This window comes from Astyanax mexicanus, chromosome 14 (genome assembly GCF_023375975.1).
Source record: "Astyanax mexicanus isolate ESR-SI-001 chromosome 14, AstMex3_surface, whole genome shotgun sequence".
Taxonomy (NCBI): domain Eukaryota; kingdom Metazoa; phylum Chordata; class Actinopteri; order Characiformes; family Acestrorhamphidae; genus Astyanax; species Astyanax mexicanus.
Window position 1 is genome coordinate 16,636,162 of NC_064421.1, and position 25,943 is coordinate 16,662,104.

The window sequence follows — 25,943 nt, forward strand, 5'->3', positions numbered from 1 at the left end:
GAATTTCAAGAAAATAAAACAGAACCCTCTCTTGACTTTTCCATTTTTGCATCAAACTTAAGTTGGTTTATACCATGAGACTTTTGTTACAAGATCAAGAGAAGATAGTTTTTTTTCTAATTTTTTTCTCTTCTTATATAAAATGTTATATTAAATGGAAAAAATGATTAGGTTTTAATATTTTTTTCCCACATTCAGCCTCAAAGCATAAAATTGTCAAAAAGCTGATTTAGGATTGAGACTAGACATATGCTGTTACTGAAAAAAAATGCAAATTTACAGAAGAGGGTATAAATGATCTTAGTTTTTTATTATTTGGGAGCAGTAGTTTTTAAATATGAAAAACATAAACCCTTTTTTTTTAAACAGAAACCATGAATATCTCAAACTCTTTAAAGCTTTTAATGATTTAAATCATACACAAAATCTTCTCCAAATTAGCCATTCAGGAATTTTTCAGCAATCAATTATTTTGATTTGATTCCTATTTTCTATGATTATTCATAGCAAATTATTTAAAACTGTTAGTGTTAAGCTAGGTTTACAGTTGATGAACTGCAAATGTGACAAAATATTTGCATTGGTTTAGCCCCTGTGCATTGTTTGAGCACAATTGCACTTCATTCAAAATGGATATCTCATAGATATCTCATCATAAGACATCTTGCTTTCATTTTACAGTAAATGCTTACAATACTGTTTGATTCAAAATTTTTAATCAGAAAATTGTGATTGTGGTGATAGAAACTTATTTTAAAAAACATTCCATTATTACATAATTATGTACTGTCCAGAGCTATTATAATTGTTCTATAGTGTGATATCAAAATAGTTTAATTCAATAGCTTGCTGTACACTGAAACAATTCAGCTACAGATTAAACAGGAACTCTGCATCAACTTGAGATACGTACAGAGTGTTCATTCAACTGATATCCAAACAAGTTAACCGTCAGACCAGATCTGCTTGATGACACAGATAACGACAACTACTTTGTTTTGTTCAATACTTCAACAGTTTTCCTTCCATAATGAAAGTAGCTGTAACCCGATGCTGCAGTCGTCAGTGCAGTAAAGTACCTGTGAAAACAAACAAAACAAAAATACTTATTATGCATAATAAGCTCATATGAATTCAGTTCATGCAGTTTATAAACACGGTTAAAATAATATGTAAAAAAGTGAATATTTGTGAAAAAGGATAAAGAAATACTCACCACAAAGACTGCAGCAAAACACTGTCAGTATAGTGGAAAATTGGGGATGCAAGTGATACAGCCACCAGCAACAACTGGACTGCAGTGTTGACCTATAATACAAAGAGATTTTGTTTATTCACATGCATATATATTTCCTTACACTGGTGTCCATCACACATTGATGTTAACCAACTATTTACCTGCCTGATCATTTAAAGAAGGAACACCAAAACAAACACAAATATTTTCCAATTAAATAATACAATACACCACACGGCTCATTAAAAAGAATCCAGACATAATGTATAACTTATACAGAAAGTGTGGGAATGTGGGGAAAAAACTATTTATAATAATTGGATGGCCTGAAGATAGCAGTCAAGAAAAGGTGGAATAAATAGAAGGCAGTTCTAACCAGACGGCCCCAGTCACAATCATTTCAACCACTGCACTGTCATCTGTGGTTGGTAATGCATTTTATTATGTACTCCTGCTACACACATGAAACTGTGGTTCAGGAAATGTCACACAGCCACAAAATTTGAGAAAAAGTCTCACTATTAGTACTACTATCAAACTCACTCACGTGATAACACCTCAGAACATACAGGTATGGGGATTTCCAAGCCACCCTCTGACACAACGCTTCACATAATCAATGTATGAAGTGTTAAATAACTGTTATCCCACGACTTTTGGCATGTCAGGCATACAGCTCTGGAAAATAATATGAGACCACTTAAAAACTGAGTTTCTTGAATTTTACTTGAATTTTTGACATTTATGCAGCAGGAGTGGCATAAATTTATCCAAAAGCAGTGTGTTATCCAAAAGATTGGTGGAGGAGAACGTGCCAAGAGGCATTCAAATTATGTTTAAAAAACAAGGTTATTCCACCAAATATTGATTTCTGAACTCTTAAATGAACTTTTTCTTTGCATTATCTGAGGTCTGAAAGCTCTGCATGTTTTTGTTATTTCAGCAATTTCTCATAAGAGAACTTATTCAGAAACTGAAGAAGTGGTTTCTTATTTCTATTCAGAGCTGTATTAAGCAAATTAATTGAATAAGGGATGTTTACTGAGGTTAAACCCTGTTGTCTGCAAAGCATATATATAGTTCAAAGGAACTGCTGCATTCAGACCTCCTATTGTGGCTGGATGTCTCACAAGTACTTATTGGAATCTTGACTTTCATGCATGACAGCAACTCCTTTCACTGCAGTGACTCGATTGCATAACTAGGGAAGTGTTGGTTGATGGTTTCGTTTGAGTAACCTCACTCAACCTCAAATACAGTGATGTGTGTGAGAAATAAAAATAGAACCTAAATTACTGATCATTCAGGTGTTCTTCTTAAAAAAAGCATTAACCACAATCTTAATAGGATACAAGAATACGTTACCTTGCTTATAAGTGTTGGTTTAAGCTGGGCAGTAGTGTAGCATGGGTTAAAAAACTTGCTGAGGGTAACCTGTTGAGAGAAGCACTAATGTTAAACAGCTTAACTGCATAACAAGCTGTTAAATAACAGCAATATTATGTTGAAATATTAATGTGTTTTTTTGTGTACCAAAACAACTGTCTGAGAAAATGATAAAGAATAGCTAAAACAATCATGCTATATAATGATTTTAATGCTTACCGGAGGAGGAACAGTTTTGTATCGTACATAGAAAACCGCGGCAATCAGGGCTACATCCCTGCAGATCACCAGAGCAGTGAGTGGAACTGTAGAAATAAAAAAATGGACTTTGTTCAGTTTAATAATAGGGGCTTCAGGTCTTTAAGAAAAGCAGTGCTGATCTAGAACACACAAGTAAAGTAATCATCGGCAAATCTGGTCCTAATCAACAATCATACTCAGAGAAGCTATATGAGTACAGGCCTTTAAGGTGTTGATCAGGAGTGTCCAGTTTTATTCAGAAAAGTATGGCGTGGCTGCATGTTTTCATTCCAACCAAGCAGAAATCCAGGTCATTAGTTGTTTAATGACTTACCAACTTATTAAAGTGGAATCAGGAGTGTTGCTGGTAGTTTGAAAACTTGCAGCCACACTGGACTGTTCAACACTAGGCCTAGTGTAGTGTACAATGAGCTTTGCAATTCACATTTGAGACAAGACAATTAAGACTTGACACACAATTTTTCATATATTGTGGAATTTGAACCCTGTCAGAAATAGTTATATGTAATTTAGTGTTTTAAGCGTCAAGGCAATGGTTGTGAAAATATTATTAATATTGTGATTTCATTAAACACTTTTATATACACAGATTAGTCTACAGACCTACGCATGTGACAGAATAAAAGCAGGTAAACATTAGGAATGTTTTCTGACCTGGGATGAGCTGTGCATATGTGAGGCTGACGTACAGCACACTAATAAGGATCTTATCCGCCAGTGGATCCAGAGCGCTGCCCAGTGCCGACTTCTGGTTTGGCCAGTTTCGAGCAATATAGCCGTCCAGCTGTGTTGAGAGAATGAAAAAGTTACGTCAATCACAAAACAGTGTACATACTAGGGGTTGGCAATATTATATCGTATACAATATATCGTGACACAGAAATATCATGATATTAAAAATCCATATCGTGGTAATAGGGCTGTTCTGTCTTAAAAGTAGTCTATTATTTACTGTGAAGCTTTAGGTGTATTTATTGTATAATTGTTTTAGTTTGCTGTTTATATGCATGCACGAAATATTCTACAATATTATTTGCTGCATTATATTATTTTATGCTGTATTATTTATTTTGCCACATTATGATTATACTGTTATACTATTATACTATATTCCTGAAATGAATGAATTATTTTAGTTTTCCTATATCGCCAAGTATATCATTATCGCAAAAATACCCTGAAAGATCGTGATATTATTTTAGAGCCATATCGCCCACCCCTAGTACATACTAACCAGCAGTGCGTGCACTTTAAAAACAATAAAATTCACTTACAAACAAAGTTCTCAGAATCAACAGAACTCACCAAGTCTGTCGCTCCAGCCAAAACAAATAGTCCAAGAGATATATGGAAGTACTGTTCCATAATCAAGTAGCCCAGGACAGGAGACAGTACAATTCTAGCCATGCAGAGGAAATTGGGGATTGTCCAAGGATTTTCATACTGTAAATAACAGAGACAACAAATTAAGTGCACTGCACTGTATGCACAGAAATTGAAACAGCTTAAAAATAAGATTAGACAAACAAAACATCAGTAATATTAATGATTAATAAATATGAATGATCTTTTTTTACTATTACTACTACTACCAGTACCTCATTCATTTTCTAAACCTTCATGTTTCTAAGGCCTTCATGTAAGTAAGAAATTGTTCTTATTGCCACTGTATAAAATCCCTAAACTTGCTCACTTAAATGTTTTTATGTTTCGTCTGCTGCTTGATTCTTCCTTTAATGCCTTATTTTGGGAAGAAAGTTGAGCTCCAATAATCTTAATCTTGCCAAACTGAAAACCTCTGGAAAATAATCAAGAGGAAGATGGATGATCACAAGCCATCAAACCAAGCTGAACTACTTGAATTTTTGCACCAGGAGTGGCATAAAATTATCCAAAAGCAGTGTGTAAGACTGGTGCAGGAGAACAGGCCAAGGTGCACGAAAACTGTGATTAAAATGAATATGCATTGTTTGAGGACTGAAAGCTCTGCATCTTTTTTGTGTTTTGTCAGCCATTTCTTATTTTTCTGCAAATATTCTATTTGGAATTTGGGAGAAATGTTGTTCATGGTTTTTCTCCCACTGCACACGGTCACTCAGGTTTGTGGACGGTGGAGTGGGTGGATGCTGGTGTTTCAGGGTGCCTCCATGTCTATGTTACCTTCTGGCTCTCTGCCTTTAGTTAGGCTGTTTTATTCAGTTCTGCCGGAGTCATTTGCCACACTCTGATAATGTTTTAATATTCTCAGTTTTGCATAAATCCAGTCAAAACTAATTCCATCTCTCTGCCTTCCTCCGAGTTACTGACTGCCCACCTGTCTGACCCGATACCGATGTTGGACCCTCAGGCTCTCGCGTCTCCTGTCCGGCCAGACTGATGGAAGTTTCTGAAGTCAGCTCTTCTCCACCACCACCACAGATCAGCTGCTCATCGACCATCTTACTCTCCACTACAGATTACATCCAAGCCATTAGTGGCGCTATTACACTCCTGAATACATAAAACCTATATGGATGTATAAAAGACTTTTTAAATTTCTATTTAAAAGCCGTTTGACCAGTGGTAGGATGGTCCCCCCTTTAATGTGAGTCTTGGTCCTCCCAAGGTTTCTTCCTCCTCCTGCAGCTCTGAGGGAGTTTTTCCTTGCCTCCGCGCTCACTGGGGGTTCTGTATTCTGTATTTTCTATGTGTAATGTTTTGCCTGATTCTTTGTCCTGTAATCATGTTTCTGTAAAGCTGCTTTGTGCCAACACCTGTTGTAAAAAGCGCTATACAAATAAATTTGATTTGATTTGATTTGATATAGAATACAACAACACTGTTAATTTTACTCAAACATATACCTATATATTGCAAAATCAGAGAAACTGATTCAGAAACTGAAGTGGTCTCATTGATTTCCAGAGCTGTATTGTACATACATTTAAAAAGCAGTATTATTATGTATTGTACTTATGATAACCAAGGCCTATGAGAGTTCTTTTTAAAAAAGAAATAAGTATATACCCACCAGCTCTTTAAAGGATCCTTGGTTTGAAGGTGGGGCAGAGGAGGCACTATGGGTGGCTTCATCTCTCTTGTCTTCTTGATCTGATGGTTTCTGAACTTGAGGTTCAGGAACAGTGCTGTAGCTTCTGACCCCAGAGAGAGCTCCAGCATGGACCCAGTCACTGGAGAGCCAGGTGCATGGGTGCAGCTGGAAGCTGTGGTAAGAGCTGTGGAGTTTTGGTCTGTTGAACGCAGGGAGGGGGGTTGTTCTGAGGGTTGATTTAATAATACATTCCGGACTGGCTTCCACCGAGGTTCTCTCACGGCTGGTGGGGTCGCTGAGGAGGTGAACACACGCGGGCCGAGCTCCCGCACTGCTGAACTGGGGGTTTAATCTTTGAAACGACTTTGTCACAGTTTTAGTCTGGAGAATTTGGTGGCCATGCTCCTCAGGGGGCCGAGTCCAGCCCCAGCCATGCTGGTGCCTGCTGGCCACAACATTAGTGACACTAAGCCGAGCTACGTGCCCTCTCGCACAGCTCAGCAGCAGCAAGTTCTGTTTACAAACTGCCAACATCTCCCGTTCCTCACTTAAACCCAGTTTATATCACCAGCTACAGACACGCCGCCCTACTCAGCCTCATTCCTCATCTCGCACACGCGCTTTCAGCCTGTCTTGAGTCTATAAACCGCCTGTAGCAGAGCGCACATTTCCCCCGGAGCTCCGTCCTCCGTCCCGCCGGTCCACCGCGCCGCCTGTCCACCGCGCCGCCTGTCCGCCCGCCTCGCTCACCTTCCCCTGCTCCAGGAACCGCTTAGCTCCAGCGGTCACAACCGCGTGGACCAGGACATAAATTAAATCATAAATATTATTATTTTTAAATAGAAAAAAAACATCTATTGACTATAAATTTAAAACAGTAACAGTTGTAATAATGTAAAAAAAATAAATAAGTTACAGATTATTTAAAAAAAGAAAAATTATACACGACACGCATGCGCACTCGGGTTGTAGGCTTTAGGTCAATGAAATGACGTTTTTAAAGACACAGCGTGCCTCTATCAGCCTTAAAGGGCCAGCATCCCATTTTACTTAACTTACTGCTTTCTAAATTTTATAGAGATACACTAAAATACGAAAAAAGACAACAAAAGGCAACACACATAACTAGCAAACTTTATAACTTGCCTTTCAAAGAAAAACGAATTGCCAAAATGCATTTATTATACACATTTATGTTAACACCTTCGAATTATGGTAGATAAATATAAGTTTTGAACTTGGAAGTTGCACATAAACACCCCCTTTATTAGTGACTGCAATGATTTTGATACCCAAGTTGCAGTGACCTTCACATTTTTTTTTAAATGTATGACACATCATTCTATATTTGTCCAGTGCAGCCTTTGTAAGGGTTTACTTTAATACTTTAAACTGTATATGCATTTTACTATATTGTATGTGCTTTTTATATTATACTTTTATCCTTCTATTGCAGTAGGAATTCTTTTCAGTTCAGACTACAATCTGAACGTGGCAACCAGTAAAAATTGCATGATCTTATTCTTTACGCTTATATTACACTAGGTTTTTAATCCTGATATGTTAATATATTTTTGTTCTGATAATAATAAAATAAATAATAATAAAAAATCATATCAGTCATACATTGACCAAGGAAGGAAAACACAAGAGCAAAAATGGGATTTAGCACTTTAATACTAAATTCCAGGCTGATATTCAATTTGTAAATTTTTACTTTTTTTAAACCAAAAAATAAAGAAAATACATATTTCCATAATAAAAAGTATTTGAAAAAGTATTTGAAGATACAATAAATAACTTGAATATAAACATACATATCATAAGCTCATTATAGAAAATAATAAAGTATATAACTAATTTGTATATTATAAAAGCATTATCCACACAGAACAATAGTGGATAAAAGCAGCACTAAACATTTTATTCAAATAGTTTGGAGCTGATATTTTTTATGTCCTTTTTTTAGCAGGTAACCTTGTTCATTGAGTGCGCTGATGAAGCCCTCAAAATCAACCACCTGTAAGACATTGTGAGTATGAAGATTTAAAAATTAAGTCACTTGTTTATGAGTTCTATAAATGGTAAATCCTTCAAGTCTACAAATGTAATTACCTGAATTTGGAGCTCTTTTGCCAGTTGTCGCAGCTCTGGTAAGTCAAACAACGTCCTGTGACTACGCTCAGCAATTTGGTTTAATGCCACAACAAACTTCTTGACTTTTGATCTGTTGCTCATCCCAGACCCAAGCTGAGATCGATTAAAATCCAGCCGGCCAAATTCATCTGAGTAGGTATCTGCCAAACTTTACACACAAAAAAACAACAAATAAATAAATAAATAAAAAACACAAAAAAATACTGTACATTTAAACAGGTAAACACTAACACTGAACCCCCAACATTTTTATCAAAGTAGCTTGGACCATGAAATAAGATGTAGAAAAAAATGTGGGTTCGTTTGTACAAACAAGGTAAGCTAAGGCTTTAGCGTTAAATGATCTAATGTGTGTCAACATTGTTTATGAGACAATCAATTTTAGCAAATTTTAGTACTGATTAATGGTTATGTTCATACTAAAATTAGCTGGTAATGAAGCTTAATTTAATTTAATTGAAGTGTGTTGATTTATGTTGAGGCTTGGTTGTCTTACCTGTGTTTCATTATGTCCACCACATCTTCTGCATCACTCTCAGTAGCTTTCTCTCTGAGCTCAAGGCGTGCTCTTGCCTTGAAAACAGAAAACAAGCAAGAGTTAATAGGCAGAAAATGGTATTAAGCAACAACACTATAAACTATTGGACTGTTCAGCAGGCTCTTACCTCAGTGAGGCGGATGAGAGATTCCAACTGGCGTGTTGTAATGGGGGTGCTATCAGCTGATTGGTTCTGCTTGCGTAGCTCCAGGTAGAAATCCTGAAGGACCTGTGCAGCTTCAGCTGAGAGATTAGGGTGCACGTAGTGTCGGGCATAACCCACATACTTGCGCAGCAGCTGGTGGGGAATTGGGTCAAAATTCTCCCCAGGAAGCACCTAAAATAAGAAATACTGAACTAAATTTAAAATTGAATATTATGTGCTCTGAAAGGATATTTACATATTTAACTAGCATAGATACAGCAAAAAATATATCAAGAAAGGTATTCATATTAATATGGTTCATGTAATTACCTTAAGTCTGTCTGAAAGAGGCTGGTCTGATGAAATCTCCAGAATAGATATGTTGGACTCCTGAGTGCAGTTCCTGGCAACTGCAGCACTGCTAACCATGCCTTTTTTGCCTGCACGCATAGCCATGATGTGTTCTGACAGCATGTGGTCATGGTCCTCGTTTGGAGTGTCCAGAAGGATGAAAACCAAATCAAATCTCGACAGTAAGGCACTGCCCATTCTACAGAAAAACACAAAAAGATACAAGCTAGACATAGAGCTCGACTATCTATTCATCTTTGCTGTCTTAACTGTGTATAACTGTCTTAACTATAGTAACCGTAAGTTTAGTTGTTTAGAATACAAGTTGTACAAAACCAAATACCTACAAGCAAAAGTAGGATGTGAGCCCTTTAACCCTTTAGTTTTTGTTGCTAATTGTACGTATAAAAAAAGACACTACATGGACAACCGAGTTAGAATTTATAATTGAATGTAGGGGTTTCATTTAGTATCATTACCACAGCTGTATACAATCAAGCACATAACTAGGCAGTGTGAATTTGCAATTATTATAGAAAGGTAGGGTGGTTCTAAGGAGATCACTGAACTCAAGCTCAAAGTTTGATTTGGTGGAGGAGGGATAATTATATGGGGTTGTTTTTCAGGGGTTGGCAAAGGCCTCTTAGTCACAGTAAACTACACATTAACTACCACAGAGCACCTTTGGGGTGAACAATAGATATTGGGATCCATCCAACATCAGTGTCTGGCCTTACAATTGCACTTTTGAATGAATGGACTTTTTACAGACACACTTTTTGTAAAATGTTGTAGAAAGCCTTTCCAAAAGAACTAAAGCTGTTATCACTGCAAAGGTTGGAAGTAAACCCTACAGGCGCTTATATGGGAACACAAAAACTCCTGTAGGTGTCCCAGTACTTCCATACTGTCCATAATAGTTTATACACAATACCTTGTTCCAAATGCTTACTTAAGATTCTCAGATACTGTCTTCCCCTTATTGTAATGGCCTCCCACTGGGTTAGCCGCTGCAATGATGGAGGTTCGAGCTGGAAGGGTGCACACAATGCCAGCTTTTGCCAAGCTTATGCTCTGCTGTTCCATAGCTTCCAACAAAGCCTGATGCTGATTCCCCATTTTATCAAATTCATCAATGCAACAGATCCCTAGAGAGAAAGAGGGAAAAAATTGTTACACATATAAATACTCTGTATGTGCTTATCATACAGAATACAGAGTCTCAAAGATGTGGTATAACACCTTGATCACCCAGAACTAAAGCTCCAGCCTCTAGGGCATAGTCTCCAGAACCACTGTCCCTGGATAGAGAGACCGTCAATCCTGAGGAGGTGGTAGTGTTTCCACACACATAGATGCCACGTGGAGAAACGTTACAGACTGCCTGTAAATACATGCAGGAGAAAAAAAAGAAATGAATATTGTCTGTGCTAACAATTACACATCCACATTTAATGCTGGAGGCTCCAGACACAACCCACAGATCAGTGCAGCATCCTTTAGTTTTCACTGGTTGTGGCAAAAGTCATTGGGCACAATAATAGTTCCTCTTTCATGACTTTGGGCATGTCAGTGTGTTGTTTTTTTTAATATGAAAGAGAAATACACTATGCAAATTCACCTAATGTGCATAGACAAATATATACCTGTAACATCTGACTTTTTCCAAGTCCAGGATCTCCAACAACAAGCACGTGTGGGTCTCCTCTTATGGGGATTCGGTTCTTATCATCCACATATTTCTGGCAGCCTCCAAATAAAGCCAGAGCTAATCCTGCTTTAACAAGCTGCACATACAGACAACTAATAATGAATCAGCACAGAAAGACACTTTTTTACACTCAAGAGCTAGCATAAACTTTGTGAACTTACCAAATGACCATAGATGGCTGGGCAGAGAGAGCTGCAATCAATGTTTTAACATGTCATTAGAGATCTAGGTTTAGATAGAAATGAATTGTGTCAGAAAATACATGGAATTTCTACTTACTTTACAATTAATTTGAAAAGGTCCTCTTGTGCTTGAATCTCCTGGATGCCATACAGGTCTTTGAGCGAAAACTCTACTGATGCCCCCTGGCTTTCTGGTTCAGAAGCAGACTTGCTTTTTTGCCCTTTTGAGTTACTGACCGAGTTTGCATTGATATACAGCAGGAACATGCACTTGTCCTTTTTATTTCTTCCACTCCCTATGAGAAGCAAAAAACAATAATATCTATTCAATGACATAATTTATTTAATACACATGTATTTGTTTGTTGATGTGTATGTCTGCTTGTAAAGAAAAAAACAAGCAAAAAAACAAGAATTAATTACAAGAAAACAGCAGACACTGACTTGTTGACTGTTACATTTAGAACATCATATCTGCAGTGTCATAATTAAAATGACAGCCAGCTGTGACTTCTGTAGTCTTCTAGCTGCTTCCTAATAAGGTCAGCTAATGGCCACTTTAAAAATACACTACCCTAGCCTGAATGACTAAAATAAAATAAAAATCTATATTTATTTATAAATCTTTTTTATTAAAAAATATGTTAAACATGTAATTTCATCACCCTGCAAGTATAATTACACACAACTTATCTATATAAAAATGGTAAACACAGTGTAGTAAAGTACCTTCCTCATTGGACACTTTAATAATTCCTGTAATGGTGACCATGTCTCCGGGTACACAGCTGTCCACCAGGTCCTGAGTGAGTTCACACTCGATAGTTCGAGGAATACGTCCCGACTCACGCTGGTCATCTGATATTAGCTCCTGAACCCTGAGAAATACAAACAAATAAACTAATATAAAACAATTATCACTTAAAAAAATAATCAAACAATAATAATAGTTGTGTTCTAATTTCTAAAATGAATGCACATTTGCAAATAGCAACAATAAATAATATTATTAATATTTGCTTCATATGTTAAATAAAAAAATAGACTATTGAAAGGAAATCCAGATCTTACTTTATGGTCTGCCAGTCAACAGTGAGTGTTAGGGGAGAACTTCTGTTAGGCGTAAAGATTCGACCACGGCATTCTTTTTGTGGACACTGCATTGTAAAAAGAAGAAAATGAGAATAAAAAAAAACACAAAACAGATGCAGAGCTTTCAGACCTCAAATAATGCAAACAAAATCTAGTTTATATCTATACAGTTTTAAGAGTTCAGCAGTGATGGTATAGTTACTTTGAAAAAGTAATCCGATTACTGATTACTCCTTTAAAAAGTAACTTAGTTACTTTATGGATTACTTGATTTTAAAAGTAACTAAGTTACTTTACAAGTTACTTTATTAGTTACTTTCAGCAGCTGCAGACACCACCTCCCGCCGCCTTAACATAAACATTATAACCAGTTTTGCCAATACTCCCTTTATTGGAAAATGCATTTTTAACAGCAACAATTTATCTCTATTAAGTTGAACTATTTCCTAAAAAAATAAGTTTTTTTTATAAAAATAAAAAAATTAACTTAACATAAATATTTTTTTATAAAAAATAAAATATGGTCTTTCTTGATTTTACTAAACATAAATACTTGTTTTTATAAAAAATATATAAAATAAAGAAAGTCTTTCTTGACCTGACATATTTAACACTGTAAAACTGAACATTGAACTTGTTGTTCTCTGCAGGGACGCAAGGAGTGGTTTTATAAAACAGAACCGTGTATATGGTCTAGACCAGGGATCACATATTTGCAGACTGCGGTCCGGGTCCGGACCCAGACGTTGTCCAATACAGACCCATACCGGACCCAACTACTGAGAAGGATTTAATTCTGACAGTGTTCATTTAAAGCACCGGAACTTTTCTTGTCTTTACGGTATGTGCGCTCTGCGCCACAGTGAACTTCCAATCACGTGTGGTGTAAAATCTTTAAATGCTCTCCTCTGCCAATCAAATTTGTGGCAGAATGCTGCCCTGGCTAAACGCCTTTATAAAGAGATAGGCAGCCCGAGAACTGGCGAAAAACGAAAACGGGCGGAAACTAAAGACACGCGGAGCACGAGAGAGAGAGAGAGACAGGGGAGAAAGCGAGACGCGTGTGATTGGGGAAGAGCGGAGGGGGAATGGGGTAAGGGAGCGGTGTGTGTGTGTGTGTGTGTGTGTGTGGAGGAGATGAGGTGGAGAGAGAGAGAGAGAGTAACACACAGTGACTTAAATAAGTAACTTTAATCTGATTACTGGATTGGAAATAGTAACGCGTTAGATTACTCGTTACTGAAAAAAGGGTCAGATTAGAGTAACGCGTTACTGACATCACTGGAGTTCAGAAATCAATATTTCGTGTAAAAACATGTTTTTAATCATAGTTATTATGCATCTTGGCATGTTCTCCTCCACCAGTCTTACACACTGCTTTTGGATAACCTTAAGCCACTCCTGGTGCAAAAATTCAAGCAGTTCAGTTTGGTTTGATGGCTTGTGATCATCCATTTGCCTCTTGATTATATTCCAGATGTGGATTCCGAACTTTCTGCATAAGAATAATTTCTGTGGGTAGAATAAAGGGCAGAAATGCATGTGCCTTTTTTACCTTAGAGGGTGTAGTGTATTTCCCATCAGGCAGATCCAGACTCTGAGTGTCTCCACAGCTATTACAGATAAAAGCCATCTTACTGCAGAGAGGTTTGATGTTGCTCACTCTCACCACAGTCCCTCTAATAGCCACAAATTTGCCATATATGTTGGCTCTCAGCATCTTCAGTGGTGTTAATGGCTCATAGTTATAAATCCTAAAAGAAATATATTTATATGAGCGAGAGAGAGAGAGTGAGAGAGAGAGACAGTTATGTACTATTTAATGCAGTCTATTTTAACACGGATCACTAAACAAACAGTTAGTTGTCACCAATGTTGTAGTCACTGTTTTCTAATTTAATTAAATCCCCCAGCACCCACCTAGCACTTATGTGTGGGATGTTGATAATGGGCGTGTCCTCTGTGGGTAGCCCCTCCTGAACTTGTAGTTCATCAGCATGCCTTTCCAGATCCTTTGTCAACACCTGCAATAATAAAAAAGGATGTTTAACTAAGACTACATGAAAAAGCTTTTAGAAGGCACATTACCAGTATACCGATAGATGTGTCACAAAAATTATGACCAAACACACCTGATGAATAGCTAAGCCTAGACAGTCCAGTATCTTATCAGGCATGTCTCTGAGCTCACGAGCAAGATCAGGTAAAGCAGCAGATATCTGTTTGTTTAAGAGAAGGTCTTTGTAGTCCACCAGGATGCTTCCTTTCCTTTCAATTTCATCCTAATCATAAAAGAAATAAAAACTAATTGATGCTACATTGTTTCCTTACATGGGTAAGATGAACACAAAAAGTCTACATCTGCTGGATACCTTGTCATAAAGATCAATCTGCGATGTGAAGTATTGCTCAAATGTCTTTATCTTCTCAACATAAGGTGTAGATTCGACAAAACCTATAATAATAAAAAAAAAGGATTTAAACTTTAGATTAGAAAAAAGAAAATTACAGACTTGTTTCGTGGACAGACTGTACATCCAGTTTTGATCATAGTATCAAAATATACAAACCCTCAGAAAAGTAGAGCCTCCATCCCTTGTAAGGACATGTAATATCAAGTGTGGCCTGCGTTACACGAGGAACCGATGAAGCATATTCCGCACCTTAACGTAGAAAACAAAGATTGATGTCTGATGCATGGTTAATATGTCAACAGCTAATGTTGTCTGAATACTGGCTAGACCACTAAACCTTGGCCCTCTAATGGTTATAAATACTTTTTTTAAATATTGCAAGCCTCACCACGCTGTGTATTGTGTGAGTGACTGCTTCCTCCTCTTCCCCAAGGACGACCCCTCCAGCCTCTACCTCGTCCTCCGTTCCAGCCACCTCCTCGCCATCCAGCCCCTCCACCTTGATCTGGGCCCTTTCCACCCCTCCATGAACCAGAACTGCTTCCACCCCTCCATGAACCGGAACTGCCTCCACCTCTCCATGAACCAGAACTGCCTCCACCCCTCCAAGAACTTTTTCCAGTTCCCTGTCCATTCATCTTGTGCCTTCTTCTTCAAAATAACGGTAGAAAAAACACACAAGTCTATTGATTTGAATCACAAGATGTCTCAAAAGGCATTATTAAAATAATGACATGCTCACGGACTCCTTTATTTTATCACAATATCATGATATAGATGAAACAGAGCCACGAATAATGCAATACCTTTCTAAAATAACTTTAGAATATATAAATTACTATAAAAAAACTTTTTTTCTCTTTTGCTTAAATCGTCTTTATGCCGCCACCTGTTATTTTATGGCCTACGCCCCCAGCTGATCAGATCATTTGATTCTACTTCTTTAATGGCCTTAAGAGTGTGACTTAAGCAAATGTATTATTATTACTAAGTCAAAGGTTTAAGGTTATTTTAATTATTTATTCTTATCCTTATAAATTATTTGTTTAGGCTTTAAAGGTATTCATTGTTTTATTGAAATACAATACACAGAGGAGCCTAGCTAACTAGCAAATATACAACAATGGAAAATTTAGAGACCACTTAAAAATGAGTTTCCCAAAATTTAAAACATTTGGAATATGATTAAGAGGAAGATGGATGATCACAAGCCATTAAATAACCATTAACTGCTTGAATTTTTGCACCAGGAGTGGCATAAATTTATCCAAAAGCAGTGTGTAAGACTGGCGGAGGAGAACATGCCAAGATGCATGAAGAATGTTAATAAAAACCAGGGTTATTCCACCAAATATTGATTTCTGAACTCTAAACTTGTTTTCTTTGCATTATTCGAGGTCTGAAAGCTCTGCATCTTTTTTGTTATTCCATCCATTTCTTATTTTCTGCAAATAAATGCTCTAAATTACAATATTTTTATTTAGAATTTGAGAGAAATGTTGTCTGTAATTTATAGTATAAACGACAATGTTCATTTTACACAAACATATACCTATAAATAGCAAAATCAGAGAAACTGATTCAGAAACTTAAAGTCTCTTATTTTTTGCCCTCAGATTTGGTCTAATAAGAGAGCTGTTTTGGGTCTGTTTAACGGGTCAAGTGTTTGGCAGATATGTGTTTAAAAGAGACACAGGGTTTGTCAATCCAATGTCAATAGACGTTAATTTTAAGTTGAATGTTTGTCTTGACGTCAGATGACAAACATTTTATGTCAAAATAACGTCTAATACTGTTACGTGCCCGGAGGGTAACGTTAGATAGCTAACTAGTTTACAATAAGAACAACGACTTATAATTAGCAAACTTATGAAATACAAAGCCAGAAACCTAAGCAGAAATACAGTTAAGCTAAGTTAGCCATGTAGTTAGCTAGCTAACTTGCAACTAACAACTTACCTAACCTAAGTAGCTAAGCGTTAACATTAGGCTGTGCTGCCTGACAGTTAGCTAGTTAGCCAACCTGTCTAGAATAAATCCTCTTTACTTATATGAATGTTTAAACAGCACCATTCCAAGAAAAAACATACAGCGATTTAACAGCAAAAACATGTTAAATGTCAACATACCGGACAAACCAGAGTCCTCAAATAAAGCAAAACTAAACATCAGTGATGTGATTTTCACCTCAGCTCCTTTATTTACTACTCGGACTCCGAGTCCTGTCTCCAAGAAACAGCTTCTGAATTTCGCGCCGTGTAGCACCAAAACACTTCCACTGTCAGAAACACGCATGCGCGTCCAGGATCTGCACTCTCGCGATGTTTCTGTAGCAGGGAATCAGAAAGACGGGTCTGTGTTTAACTGTAAGATGAGATTTGTTGAAGAAATTAAATTTAAATAGAAAAAAAATCCTCATTACACATCCTTTACACACACACATAAATATATTTTTCTAGATTTATTTAACTGATTCATTTTATGTTTAACATCATTATCAGGAGATAAGTAATTTACCCGTCTAGTACTTGGCAAATAAAGTTTCTCAAACGGACTATTTATTATTATTATTATTATTATTATTATTATTATTATTATTATTATTATTAGTAGTAGTAGTAGTAGTAGTAGTAGTAGTAGTATTACTGGTGTGGGTTGCCATCTTCCCTGCAAATTTTAGCGTTTTCCTTGCTTCCTATAGCAGAATAAGCAGGTTAACAATAGCAGAGAGGAATTTGGTAAATTTTTCATGGACGCAGCACATACTCTGCTGCTGCTATGCTCTGCTGCTCATCCTATAAATGCATGTTCCTCACAAATTAAAAAGGGAAATTAATTTTTAAGGGCTTTCTAACATAATCTACTAATTTATAATCTACTAATTTATATAAAGTAATGTTATTTCTGCACTGAGCTGGCCTGCCTTTCTGTTGTTTTCACTGCGATTTTTTTTTCATACCCGTTTTCAGACAAACCCCGCCCCTCCTGTGCTATCCACACAGCACGGCCCATATAGGCCATGTCTACAATCACACTAGCAGGCTGAAGTGACTCAAATCTGATTTTTTGCTCAATGTGGCTCAGATCTGATTTTTTTCATGGCTGTGTGAACATGCCAAATCCGTTTTTTTTTTCTAATCAGATTTGAGTTGCTATGACTACATGCACATTACAAGCCACATTGCTCGAATCTGTTTTTTTTGTTGCTCAGATCCAATTTGGCTTGAAAATTCACATTCACAAATGTAAGTGATCTGTATCTGTGTGTAATGTGTAGAAATCTGTCCCTGAAATGCCTTACATTCATGTCACGTGTCCATGGATCGGATGTATATCCAATTTTGGACCACATATGAAAGTGGCTCAGATCTGAAAAAATCGTATTTAGCATGTTCACACAGCCATGAAAAAAAAAGATTTGAGCCACATTGAGCAAAAAATCTGATTTGAGTTACTTCAGCCTGGTAATGTGAACGTAGGCTATATGGTACGTTCTCAGAGTTGGGCCAGAGCCTAGAGCTGACCATAGCCTAGTAGCCAATCACAGCGAAGGACGCGGAATGTACTAGCCAATCGTAACACGGGGAAGGAGGGCTTTGTGTGAAAACGGGTGTGGGGGGACGCGTCGAGCTGTCTTCAGCACCACAGCAGTGGGAACAGACATCATCCTACAGCTCATCTAATAACATTTAGCCCTGCTCCATCCATTCCTCTGCTTTAACACCGTAGGAGCGCGTATATAAAACCACACACATGGATAATACCGGCAAGGAGAAGGAGGCCATGCAGCTGATGGCTGAGGCTGACAAAAAAGTCAAGTCATCCGGGTCGTTTCTCGGAGGGATGTTCGGGTGAGCTTGATGTCGCGAGCGCTAGGTTAGCTAAGCTAGATTAGCTAGCCGTGATGCTAAAGCGACACTGCGATGGAGAAGATGTCCATGGTTTGACATTCAGGCCGGTTATCTGACCCGTGTTTATCCCAGAACATGCACTTAATTCCGTTTGTGAGGAGATATAAACGCTAATTAATCTTACTGTGCTGGATTATACACACATCTCTCAATGTCATATAACCTAACTAGCTAACATAGCTAAATATAGCTATTAACTGTTAACGTTACAGCAAACCGTGTAGCCTGAGATCACATCAGTGACTCTTAACGTTAACAAGCTAAAACAAATCCATCTGATCATCCAGAGAAAACAGACCATATGCTGGTCAATAGCCAGTGGTCGAGACAGTCTATCAGCTCTGGTCTCTGGTTTACCATCTTATCTGGTCTTGAGCTAGATTCTATAGCATGTTATAGCTAGGTTAGATAGTTAAATGTTTACCAGTTAGGCTCTAATTTTTCAGGGTCTCTAGGTTAACTATAATGCAGTTTTTACTGCCCTCGGATAGAAGCTATTTTATAAAAAATAGTAACTTAGTAGCTTCATATATACAGCTCTGGGGGAAAAAATAAGAGACCACTTAAAATGCTGAGTTTCTTGGATTTTTACCAAATTCTGGAATATAATCAAGAGGAAGATGGAGGATCACCAGCCATCCAACCAAGCTGCTTAAATTTTTGCACCAGGAGTGGCATAAAGTTATCCAAAGGCAATGTGTAAAACTAATGGAGGAGAACATGCCAAGATGCATACAAAAAAAACTCTGATTAAAAAACAGGGTTATTTCACCAAATACTGATTTCTACACTCTTTTTTTTTCATTTTCTGCACATAAATGCTCTAAATGAAAACATTTTTGTGTTTAATCAAGAATAATAGAATATAAAATGAACAACAATGTTTATTTTACTTAAACTTATACCCCAAAATAGCAAAATCAGAGAAACTGATTCAGAAACGGACGTTTTCCAGAGCTGTATAAATGAAAAATAATAATCTGTAGTAGGGATGTGCTGTATTGTATCATACGCAATAATATGATATTTTTTAACATTGTAAACGATATTACACCCTGAAAGATCGTGCCATATCCCCCACCCCTATTTATCACATTAATATCAATATCACAATATTTCATGTTATTTTTGCAATAATGATACCCTTGGCGATATAACACTGAATAAAAAAAAAAAATCAGGAATACACTACTGCAACAAAAGTACATACGATATGATATGGCACATCTCTAACTGAGATATTAAAAAATACAATAATTTAATCAGAATTATTTTTGTTTTGCAGGGGTAACCACAAGGTAGAGGATGCCTGTGAGATGTATGCGAGAGCTGCCAACATGTTCAAAATGGCCAAGAACTGGAGTGGTATGCAGTACACCATCCTTATAGCTGCATATACATATAAATCTACATGCTGTATTGGTTGCCAAGGTTACAATATTGATGGTGACAATATTTTTTTTTTTTCATCTAGCTGCAGGCAATGCTTTCTGCCAGGCTGCAAGACTTCATATGCAGATGCAGAACAAGCTGGATGCTGCCACCAGCTTTGTTGATGCTGGCAATGCTTACAAGAAGGCTGATCCTCAAGGTAAAATTATGTACAGTATGTGATGGAAATTATATCTGGGGGAAAAAAAACAGTAAAAGTGTTACATTATGCTGTCTGTGCATCTTTTAGTAATTCACAGAATATTACAGAAAATGTAGTCCACTATCCCCATATGGTGCAGCTTCAGGCAGGAACATCTGGAAAGCAGAAGTGATGCGAGATTAGCTCCATCCTAATTCTTACCTCATTAGTAAAAAAAGAAATCATGTTTCAGTACCTCAGGCATGGCACTAAGTCCCACAGTACCACTATATTTTGTAAGAAACTGCAGTTTTTATTACTAACATTTCAGCAATAACACACATTTAAATGGCAATTAGAGAAATGTCTAAATGGTTAAATTGAATTGTTGCTGTGATTTCTCTCCTTGCTCTTAACTGCCTTTTTTCAGCTCTGCTTATTACTAACAAATACTTTATCCTTTCTTAATGCATCAAATAGAGGCTATCAACTGCTTAAATGCAGCCATCGACATATATACAGACATGGTAAGATGAAAGCAGGTGTACCTGGTTAGGACATGTGTAACTTGTCCCAATATTACACAGCACTGCATCCTTAATGCCTGGTTTTATCTGTTTTGTAAGTGTTATCTTTCTTTCTTCCACAGGGACGATTCACAATTGCAGCCAAACATCACATGACTATTGCAGAAGTGTACGAATCCGAGCTAGTGGACATTGAGAAGGTGGGGTCTGTTTGCAAATGTCTGTTTAATGTTTGTGTTACACATGCTTATGTTTATTAAGATGTTCTGTTTAAATGAGAAGAGACCTCTAATAAGACATGGAGAAGGCATTACTTTTATTGTAATCAGGACCCATATACATTTTAATGAAGCATCACTTCAAAAGGCTTTACAAAAAAAATCTACTAGAGAATAAAGACAAACTCAGCTTCCCCTCACCAGCATGAGATCCGTAGCATTTATTTTGTCAGTAGCATTTATTTTGTGTGTCAAAATGTCTGAAATGTCATTATTATTTAAGGTTAGTTTTAAAAAATGCCTGAGTATTAGTCTTCCCACACTCCCCACAACTAGTGATTACTTTAAGTAAATATATTTTAAAGATGGTATAGTCAAGATCAGGGGTGTCGCTTGCCCTGTTTTAGGGGTGCTCAAGCACACACATGCTCACAATCAAACAGCCCTCTCTGGCGTCTTAAAGGCTTTTTCAATTTATTAAGCTAATGCTGCATGCTGACAATCAACCGCTCTGCCTTCATACAAGTTTTATTGTGCTTGCACAGTTTTGACTGAATTTAACATTCGTCTGCATATCGAATAGCCCTAAATGGTGTTGTTTCTACCTATTTTGGCATCTTTGGCACCTTTTCAGTTGTTACATAATAAGCAAAAAATCGTAATTGAAATTGATTGTATATTTTAAGAATATAGATTTTTTTTATTTTATGATATTGACCATCTCTATCCTAAGAATATTAAGGCTGACCGATACTCACTCTAAACATCAGATCACCGAATTCCTCTGTTTTTCTGTTTAAGGCAATTGCCCATTACGAACAAGCTGCTGACTACTATAAAGGAGAGGAATCAAACAGGTATTTACCTTTTTTTAATCTTACAGAAAAAGGGACTGTTTTGGAACTTGGACTTTTCACGTAATTAAACGGTATTGAGTAAAAAATACATCCTCATGTCCACATGATGTAATTTCCAGACAAATATTTATCAAGTATCACCCTGAAAACTGTTTTTTTTTTTGTTTTTGTTTTTTTACCATAAAAGTAACAGAATTTACACATGTATATGACTATTTCATAGATATATAGACATCACATATCTAGAAAATGTTTAAGCATGTAAAGAGCTCTGAGAGATAGCTTTACTGAAGCACCATACCCACATTGTGGGTTAGTTCTACCACAGTGTTACTAACCCCACCCATAGCAACTTTTTCACTTTTAGATGAATTGTTTATTTATAGTATGCGTTGTGTCCACTCTCCTATACATTGCAAACCATCTTTGGTACAAGCATGTCAAATATTTTAATTAATAACATACATATTTCAGCTGTGTTTATATATGTTGTTAGCGTCGTGCTCATGTATGTATGTATGTATTTATTTATGTTACTACACAGAAATATATATAAAAAAAAAACATTTTTCTTTGCCTTTTGAAAAAAGTAAGAACATTTTTTAGGTTTTCTTGTGATATCTTTGATTCATGGCATAGCAGTAGTCAGACTCTCTGTAGATAGTGTTATTTTCTTGTAATTTCTCTAGATAATGTAATTTCAGAATTTCTTCTGTGTGAGTTGTTGAGGTGTTTATTTTTAAATATTCAGGTTGCTGAATTTGACAGCACCCTGCTGGTTTGAATGTGTTTTGTAAAAATTGTTTTGTCCTCTTTCAGCTCTGCCAACAAATGTCTGCTGAAAGTTGGGTTTTATTGTGCGCAGTTGGAACAGTACCCCAAAGCCATTGAAATCTTTGAACAGGTTTGTGTTCCAGCATTACTCAAATTAAAACCCTAATAATTAAATATAGTGCTTTAATATCAAACATTTTTCTCTTTCTCTAGGTTGCAACCAGCACAATGGATAACCCGCTACTGAAATACAATGCAAAAGAGTACTTCTGGAAAGCTTCACTGTGCCATTTCATTGTGGATGAATTAAATGCAAAGGTTTGTGTGTGTTTTTTTTTTTTTTAGCTCAGTTTGGCCTGTAATACATTTAATTGCATTTGTGATATTTTTAAAAGGATGAAATCATTCTGGAATCATGTTTCTCACTTGAAGGAGAGTATCTTTGTAAAGGTCGTGTATTAAATTAAAAAAATGTGTTGACAGACATTGTTATCTGGCTGTAAGCTGTGTAGGCAGGTGACCATAATTAAGTGCTAGTATAGCTAATGCCAACTTTAATTTGATGGAGAATACTGATATTGACATTTTGCTGGTTTTAAATCGTGATGTTAAATAACTAAAATCCAAAAAACTAAAAACATTACATTCCAGCCTCACATTGACATACAGTTTTGTTGTGAGGTGTTACATCCAAAATTCGCTGTCCTCTAAATTTCATAATGTTGACACCCACATTATAAAAATTTAAATATTGTTAGATGTCTGTGTGTTGTTTGTAACTAAGTCATGGTACTTAGTTACAAACATTTTGTGTGTTTTTAATTTTGGAGTTCACCCAGTGATCCCAGTCCAACCAGGAGTGTTCACATAAACAATTTCCTACAAATAATTATAATCTGCACAATGTTTGGTTATGACATCGACTTAGTTTTCATTTTTAATAAAAATGTACCGTCTTTCTGACATCAGGTTGACATGTGGTGCCTCCTGGTTAAATAACTGTATTGTTTTTATGTCTGGATTTGTTTCAGCATCATAAATTTAACACATTTTTTTTTATAGCTGGCCATAGAGAAGTATGAAAGTATGTTTCCAGCATTTTCAGACTCAAGAGAATGCAAGCTCTTGAAAGTAAGTATGATAATTTATATTGAAAAAATATGAGTTTTGAGTGAGTTTTAGCTGAGTTTTAACTGCTTCTCTTATTTAAAGAAACTGCTGGAAGCGCACGAGGAGCAGAACAGTGAGGCGTTCACTGAGGCTGTAAGTTTTCCTTTAAAGTCTGCGTGTCTTCATGATTATTTATAGTGCTACAAACATTTCAAAGCACTTACCTTGCTTTGACATTTGTGATCTGAAGGCAGAGTGATTTGTGCTCCTGTCCTGTGCTGCTATTCTAGGTGAAGGAATTCGACTCAATCTCTCGTCTGGACCAGTGGCAGACCACCATGCTGCTGCGCATCAAAAAGACTATCCAGGGAGACTCCGGCGACCTGAAATGAGATGCCCGTCACACTGTGACACACATCCCCACTCATTCTTATTGTTCTTGTGTGACAATCTGGTTGAACACTTCTTTAGTAATGCTAGCTCAATAATGTGCCCCAATGCCAGTCTTTCAGATATCTGCCAGTGCTGAGGTGGATAGTTCTGTAATAAGACTGGCATTCAGGAAACCAGAGTTACTTACTGTGTCAATATTGTCAATATTACAGAGGTTATCCTTAAGAGTTCTATTAAATGGCTAGTGTTGTCCTCTATCCCTTTAATCCAACACCTACCGCATCTTAACCATAACCTTTGTTTGATTGTTCCACTCGATGTGTGGCATGGAAAAAAAAAACTGCAGAATTTAAATCTGCCTGATGTTCACCTTAATGTTGTCACTAACATTGTCTTGCATGATAAGTGTTCGTGTTGTTTCGAAATGTGGCTTCATGATTGTGCGGTTTATTTTGAAATCAGAATGATTTCATAAATTTTCAATTTCAGCTGAAAATTTACATTGCCTTTACTTTTGTTTCACCATTATAGTGCCATGCTGTTGTTATTCACAGGGTCTAATTTATTTTTGTAGATTATATCACTGGAGCAGTGTCTCTGGCTTACGAATGAACAATACATGGTTAAGTGATTTACTGAAGTGTATTGTGTTGCTGCAAAGAGTTACTTGACTGGACATACTCATTATATACCATTTATTTTATAGGTATTGTACTAGACCTTTTTATTTTTTTATCATGTGTATTATTTTGAAATCCATTTTGTAGTCCATATATGATAGAGAAATGGTTTACTGAAAATACCCCCCCCTACAGCAAGCATAATTGACCAGGCTAGTTTTTTAGGTTTTGCATCTTGTTTATTTGAGAGTGTTTAAGTTTGAAACTGTACTCTGCCCTCAAATCCAAAACTTGTTAGTATTAGTGATAAGTATTCAGTTGGAACGCACCCTTATATTAACTAGTTTTTGAGTTTGAATTATGTTATATAGATAAAAGTGTCAAAATTGTAAAATACTACTTTATTTATACTCAAAAACTAGTTAGTATAAAGATGTGTCAATTTTTTTACAATCTACTTTTTGAGTATAACGTTTAAAATTACGACAGGTGGACAACACAGGATAGTACATAAATATTTTGTATACTAACCTGTCAAACCTGTTTTATTAAGATTAGTTGAGACTATATAGTACCTTAAAGTGTTAGTGTGCAGAACACAGTTTAAATGCACCCTAAACTTTAGGCACAAAAGATCTCTCAACAGATAAGTAAAAACTGAATTCATTTCATTTAGGTGTGAACCATTCCTACCATAAATGACTACACTCTGAGTTAGGCCTATTGTGTTGTATATCCACATTCACATTAGCCTACTTGTCCTTTTACGTTTAAAATTAAGTATTTTTGTTTTTTATGTTTTAAGTTTTTTTTTTTTCCTGAATATAGTGTTGAGTTTGGGTTTTACTAACCGTAACCTTAATTCTCATAGTGGAGTGTCACATCTGAAGCATGTTTGTCCAGTGTGTATCAAACCTTTCAGAGGTGTAAGAGGACACAGAAACAGAAATGGGAAAAAAATGTGGTGGTTTCTTACTGAGACACTGTAACTTATAATAAATGTGTTATATTGTGTGCTACCCAATAAATATTAATGAAATGGAGCTTTAATTGTGTCTAGACTTTTGTGTTTAGTAATACCAGTGGTGGACAGTAACAAATAATAAATGTTATTAAATGTACTACTTTTTGGAAACTATTTGCTTTAAATCCACTACGTTTCAAAGTTAAATGTGTGCATAGAAATCTAACATACCAAAACAAACAAAGCAAATCCAACGATTAGGGTTACAGCATTAGTTTCAACCCAATTTTGAACTGTTGAATATACCTACCAAGTAAAAGAATATGGTTCTATCATTAATTTACAAACTTATGTTTAAAGGAAATTCTTTATTAAACTTATTGCAAATGAATCTTAAACTGAACTGTTTGATCATAAGAAAATGTAAAAGTTAAAAATACCCAATTGAGTTTGTCTAAAGGAGACTGTTTGCTTTGCCAAATTAATTAATG

The 25,943-nt window shown here is 36.3% G+C and overlaps 3 protein-coding genes across 7 annotated transcripts; 1 reads left to right on the forward strand and 2 right to left on the reverse strand.

Moving 5' to 3' along the window:
• Positions 1 to 699: 699 nt before the first annotated feature.
• Positions 700 to 6,668, reverse strand: crls1 (cardiolipin synthase 1). Its single transcript, XM_022673052.2, has 7 exons — positions 5,895 to 6,668; positions 4,190 to 4,327; positions 3,539 to 3,668; positions 2,843 to 2,928; positions 2,603 to 2,671; positions 1,217 to 1,308; positions 700 to 1,079 (listed from the first exon to the last, which is right to left on the reverse strand). The coding sequence occupies exons 1-7, from the start codon at positions 6,447 to 6,449 to the stop codon at positions 989 to 991; spliced, it is 1,161 nt and encodes a 386-aa protein (XP_022528773.2). The 5' UTR covers positions 6,450 to 6,668; the 3' UTR covers positions 700 to 988.
• A 906-nt stretch (positions 6,669 to 7,574) lies between these two features.
• mcm8 (minichromosome maintenance 8 homologous recombination repair factor) lies at positions 7,575 to 23,790 on the reverse strand. Of its 4 annotated transcripts, none has more exons than XM_049463847.1 (20): positions 23,700 to 23,790; positions 16,693 to 16,832; positions 14,894 to 15,153; positions 14,662 to 14,754; positions 14,464 to 14,546; positions 14,224 to 14,373; positions 14,012 to 14,115; positions 13,647 to 13,845; positions 12,071 to 12,156; positions 11,729 to 11,877; positions 11,097 to 11,295; positions 10,979 to 11,009; positions 10,753 to 10,893; positions 10,349 to 10,490; positions 10,059 to 10,254; positions 9,086 to 9,305; positions 8,738 to 8,947; positions 8,569 to 8,645; positions 8,031 to 8,220; positions 7,575 to 7,935 (listed from the first exon to the last, which is right to left on the reverse strand). In XM_049463847.1, the coding sequence occupies exons 3-20, from the start codon at positions 15,141 to 15,143 to the stop codon at positions 7,843 to 7,845; spliced, it is 2,613 nt and encodes an 870-aa protein (XP_049319804.1). In that variant the 5' UTR covers positions 15,144 to 15,153; positions 16,693 to 16,832; positions 23,700 to 23,790; the 3' UTR covers positions 7,575 to 7,842. The 4 variants fall into 4 exon arrangements, with proteins under 4 accessions (XP_049319804.1, XP_049319805.1, XP_049319803.1 ...); XM_049463848.1 differs by having other exon boundaries at positions 14,894 to 15,156; XM_049463846.1 differs by having other exon boundaries at positions 16,635 to 16,832.
• napba (N-ethylmaleimide-sensitive factor attachment protein, beta a) lies at positions 18,109 to 25,531 on the forward strand. Of its 2 annotated transcripts, XM_007252045.4 has the most exons (11): positions 18,109 to 18,356; positions 19,702 to 19,781; positions 19,891 to 20,007; positions 20,470 to 20,516; positions 20,639 to 20,716; positions 21,536 to 21,591; positions 22,411 to 22,495; positions 22,579 to 22,683; positions 23,428 to 23,496; positions 23,578 to 23,628; positions 23,766 to 25,531. In XM_007252045.4, the coding sequence occupies exons 1-11, from the start codon at positions 18,259 to 18,261 to the stop codon at positions 23,865 to 23,867; spliced, it is 888 nt and encodes a 295-aa protein (XP_007252107.2). In that variant the 5' UTR covers positions 18,109 to 18,258; the 3' UTR covers positions 23,868 to 25,531. The 2 variants fall into 2 exon arrangements, with proteins under 2 accessions (XP_007252107.2, XP_022528772.1); XM_022673051.2 differs by lacking the exon at positions 20,470 to 20,516.
• The last annotated feature ends 412 nt before the right edge of the window (positions 25,532 to 25,943 follow it).

What these genes read in the sequence shown, in the direction of transcription:
- crls1 (XM_022673052.2), bottom strand. Translation starts at nt 6,449, where the DNA reads ATGTTGGCAGTTTGTAAACAGAACTTGCTGCTGCTGAGCTGTGCGAGA. An exon ending in AAGGATCCTTTAAAGAGCTG is followed by an intron (nt 4,328 to 5,894) that starts GTGGGTATATAC and finishes TGTTATTTACAG; the next exon opens with TATGAAAATCCTTGGACAAT. An exon ending in ACAAAACTGTTCCTCCTCCG is followed by an intron (nt 2,672 to 2,842) that starts GTAAGCATTAAA and finishes TTCTCTCAACAG; the next exon opens with GTTACCCTCAGCAAGTTTTT.
- mcm8 (XM_049463847.1), bottom strand. Translation starts at nt 15,143, where the DNA reads ATGAATGGACAGGGAACTGGAAAAAGTTCTTGGAGGGGTGGAGGCAGT. An exon ending in GAGGCTCTACTTTTCTGAGG is followed by an intron (nt 14,547 to 14,661) that starts GTTTGTATATTT and finishes TTATTATTATAG; the next exon opens with GTTTTGTCGAATCTACACCT. An exon ending in ATCCCACACATAAGTGCTAG is followed by an intron (nt 13,846 to 14,011) that starts GTGGGTGCTGGG and finishes TATTTCTTTTAG; the next exon opens with GATTTATAACTATGAGCCAT.
- napba (XM_007252045.4), top strand. Translation starts at nt 18,259, where the DNA reads ATGGATAATACCGGCAAGGAGAAGGAGGCCATGCAGCTGATGGCTGAG. An exon ending in TTTCTCGGAGGGATGTTCGG is followed by an intron (nt 18,357 to 19,701) that starts GTGAGCTTGATG and finishes TTTGTTTTGCAG; the next exon opens with GGGTAACCACAAGGTAGAGG. An exon ending in CAAGAAGGCTGATCCTCAAG is followed by an intron (nt 20,008 to 20,469) that starts GTAAAATTATGT and finishes TGCATCAAATAG; the next exon opens with AGGCTATCAACTGCTTAAAT.